The following is a 3,526-nucleotide window of genomic DNA, read 5'->3' on the forward strand; positions in this document are numbered from 1 at the left end:
AGATGTCTCCTATCAGATGCAATACTAAGTGAAAATTACTGGGCAGAGGCTACAAGCCACTTTAAATAGATGTCCACATTTCTCCCTAAATTTTTTTACTCCTGAAGAAAAACAGGCCACACATCCACCTAACCTAAAGGTATTTGGATGTGTTGGTTATATTCATCAAAATCAGGGGAAATTAAAATCTAGGGTAGTAAAGTGTATGTTTGTAGGGTTTTTTTGAGGGAGTAAAAGGATTTAAAATGTGGAACCCTATTGAAAAGAGGTTTATTATAAGCAGAGATGTCACTTTCAGAGAAAAAGAAATGTTTATGCAAAAAGAAAGGACATCCTATGAAGTTTCTAATAGCCTTAATACTATTAGGATTGAGGTGGAGTCACCTAAAGTTTCTTCCACTAACCAAAGCCCTTCTATAGATTTAGAAGAAGAAGAGGATGCCTCAAATGAGACCACTGGGAATACTGAAGTTGTACTTGATCTAAGTCAGTATTCCTTGGCTAGGGATAGACAAAGAATAGTAATAGTTCCTTCAGCTAGGTATACTGAAAATAACTATATGAACCTAGTTCTAAATGCCACAATAGCTCATAATGACCAAGAACCAACCACTTTTGAAGAGGTAGTGAATTGCCCTAATGCTAGGTCTTGGATTCAAGCTATGTGTGAAGAGATGAAGTCACTCACTGTCAATAATACCTGGACCCTAGCTCCTCTTCCTAAAGGTTGTAAACCTATAACCTCTAAATGGATATACAAACTAAAGGAAGGTTCTACCAAAGAAGAAAAGCCTAGGTACAAGGCAAGGTTAGTGGCTAAAGATTTTACTTAGAGAGGGAATAGACTATACTAAAATCTTTTCACCAGTAGTGAAACAAACCTCTATTAGGCTACTTTTATCTCTAGTTGCTCAGTATAATCTAGAACTAGATCAACTAGATGTTAAAATTTCCTTTCTACATGGAAACTTAGATGAGGTTATCTATATGGTTCAACCTAAAGGGTTTGAGGAAAAAGGTAAGGAAGAAGTTATATTGTCTCTTAAATAAGTCAATATATGGTCTAAAATAATCCCCTAGATGCTGGTATAGAAGGTTTAATGACTACATAGAAAGTATAGGTTTTCATAGATATTTGTTCTTATATTAACTCTACTACCTATAAGAACAAAGTCTACCTATTACTCTATGTTGATGATATGTTACTAGTAGAAAAATCTAAGGAGGATTTAACTCATGTAAAAAATCTCCTGAAGAGAGAATTTGACATGAAGGACTTGGGTCAGTCTAGAAAGATCCTTGGGATAGAAATTCAAAGGGATAGAACATCCTCAACCCTAACCATAAGTCAACTAAGCTACTGTGAAAAGGTAATAAACAGAGTCAATATGTCAAATGCAAAACCAGTCACCATACCAATTGCTACACACTTTAAACTTTCCTCTAAGAACTCACTAGAAAGAGATAGACATAGAACATTTAACTCAAATGCAATCAATTCCTTATAATTAAGCAGTAGGGAGTCTAATGTATTTAATGATATCTACTAGACCAGACTTATCATACAACACTAGTTTAGTTAGTAGATACATGTCTAAACCTAGAAGAAGACATTGGGAAGTAACAAAATGGATTTTAAGATATCTTATTTGGTCTAAACAATTGAAATTAATATATCAAAGTATTAATGAATCAAATTTAGAGCTATATGGATATGTTGATTCAGATTTTGTAAGTGACCAAGACAAAAGGAGATCTCTAACAGGTTATCTATTCTTATTTGGTCCTAACTTGCTGTGTTGGAAAGCAAATTTACAGTCAATCACAGCTTTGTCAACCACAGAAGCAGAGTACATGGCAATATCAGAAGCAATAAAGAAAGCACTGTGGTTAAAAGGATTGATGAAGGACTTTGGTATTAATCAAATAGTAGTTAAAATCTATTGTGATAACCAAAGTGCTATTCACCTCTCCAAAAACCCTCAGTATCATTCAAGGACCAAACATATAGATATCAAGTATCACTTTTTCAGAGACAGAATAGAGAAAGGAGAAGTCGAGGTGTTAAAAGTTCATACCACCGAGAATGCAGCCGACATGCTTACCAAACCTGTGAGTAAACTCAAGCTTGCTAATTGTCTTGGTCAGATCGGGTTTCTGCTTCCTGAAAAAGGGTGAAGACATGTTAAATCCAGAAGGAAAAGAGGTTGCATGTTGAGCTTAAGGTGGAGATTTGAAGATTATAAGCTCATACATTCAACATTCAAGAAGCTTTTTCACATTTCTTTAATCTTTACAGTTAGTTATTGTAACTACTTTTATCAAAAATTAGTATAAATACTCATCATTTACAAAATTTTAGATACAACAACTACATAGCTTCAAAAAGAACTTGAAAGATCTGTAAAGAAAAAGAGTCTATGACTTAGCTTCACTAATAAAACTCTCTCCTTCCCGTGGACGTAGGCTTTAATAACCGAACCACATACATCGCTAAGCATTTTCCTTCCCTTTCTTCTCATTGTCTACAAGATAGCTCGATCGTTTACCATTTTTTCTTCATATCGTCTAGAAGATCGACCGATCGTCTATCTTTTCTTTTAGCAATTGTCTACACGATTGCATGTTCGTTTACTTTTTCTTTCTGCCATCGTCTACCCGATTGCAAGACTCCTCCATCGTTTACTCAAAGCAGTCGCACAGATCAAGCAAGAAAGCATTAGGGTTAGAAGAACGTAAAAGAACACAGAAGGTAGAGAACGGGAGAATCAGAGAGCAAGAGAGAGAGAGAAAAATTAATTTGCATTAAACACCCATAAAAAAGAAGTTATTCTTTTCATTTTTCCATCAGACAAAGAGCAGTGGGATTGACCACGTGTAAGGTATCAGCTGGAAAATCGTGGGCTCTTAATAACCAAGTTCTCTACCAACCAAAAGTCTTTGGGGCAAAGAACAGGGCTCTCAGTTTGGATCAGCAAAAAGGGCCTCACTTATTTCATCATTTGGGCCAAAAAGTTTCATCAGTTCACAGAAGCAGGCCCAACAATCCCTTCCTAAAGAAATTGGAAACTTGGGGAATCTTGGTATGATTGAATTGGAATTGAATTTCTTTAGTGAATAGATCCCTTCTTCATTGGAAAATCTTAGAAATTTGGAGAGCTTATTGTTGAGCAATAATTTTCTCTCTGGTTCCATTCCAAACACTCTAACAAATTTAACTTTTATCTTCGTAATGGGGTTAGAAGGAAACAGACTAAGTGGGGAACTCCCTTGGATTTCAACACCGAATGTATAGTTCCTTTGTTCTTCTGGCTATGGTTCTTTCGAGGGTTTTGAAGTTGGACCAAATACAAAGAATGAATCTATATCTGTGTAGAAAAGTTGCTGGCCGGCAGCCGCTCAACTATTTGCGACGGGGATTGAACTCGCGCGTGGTGGATTCACTACCTTTCTTTTTTGCAAATTATGATTTTTTGTGCATTGGAGGGGGTTCCCAATTGAATCCACACTAAAAGGAGGACCACAA

General features: G+C 35.9%; 1 protein-coding gene across 1 annotated transcript; it reads left to right on the forward strand.

Moving 5' to 3' along the window:
• The first annotated feature begins 245 nt into the window (after positions 1-245).
• LOC150032848 (uncharacterized) lies at positions 246-2,178 on the forward strand. Its single transcript, XM_090307046.1, has 3 exons — positions 246-808; positions 891-1,018; positions 1,727-2,178. Exons 1-3 carry the CDS (start codon positions 246-248, stop codon positions 2,176-2,178), a joined length of 1,143 nt encoding a protein of 380 aa, XP_090163172.1.
• Positions 2,179-3,526: the final 1,348 nt, after the last annotated feature.

This window comes from Benincasa hispida, chromosome 11, assembly GCF_027475165.1.
Source record: "Benincasa hispida cultivar pf3 chromosome 11, pf3_genome.v1.1, whole genome shotgun sequence".
In the NCBI taxonomy this organism is placed as follows: Eukaryota; Viridiplantae; Streptophyta; class Magnoliopsida; order Cucurbitales; family Cucurbitaceae; genus Benincasa; species Benincasa hispida.

Excerpts from the sequence above, each read along its gene's own strand:
- LOC150032848 (XM_090307046.1), top strand. The coding sequence starts at position 246 with ATGTGGAACCCTATTGAAAAGAGGTTTATTATAAGCAGAGATGTCACT. Across the intron at positions 809-890 it reads AAGCCTAGGTACAAGGCAAG|GCTACTTTTATCTCTAGTTG; the intron begins GTTAGTGGCTAA and ends AACCTCTATTAG. Across the intron at positions 1,019-1,726 it reads TAAAGGGTTTGAGGAAAAAG|ATTTTGTAAGTGACCAAGAC; the intron begins GTAAGGAAGAAG and ends ATGTTGATTCAG.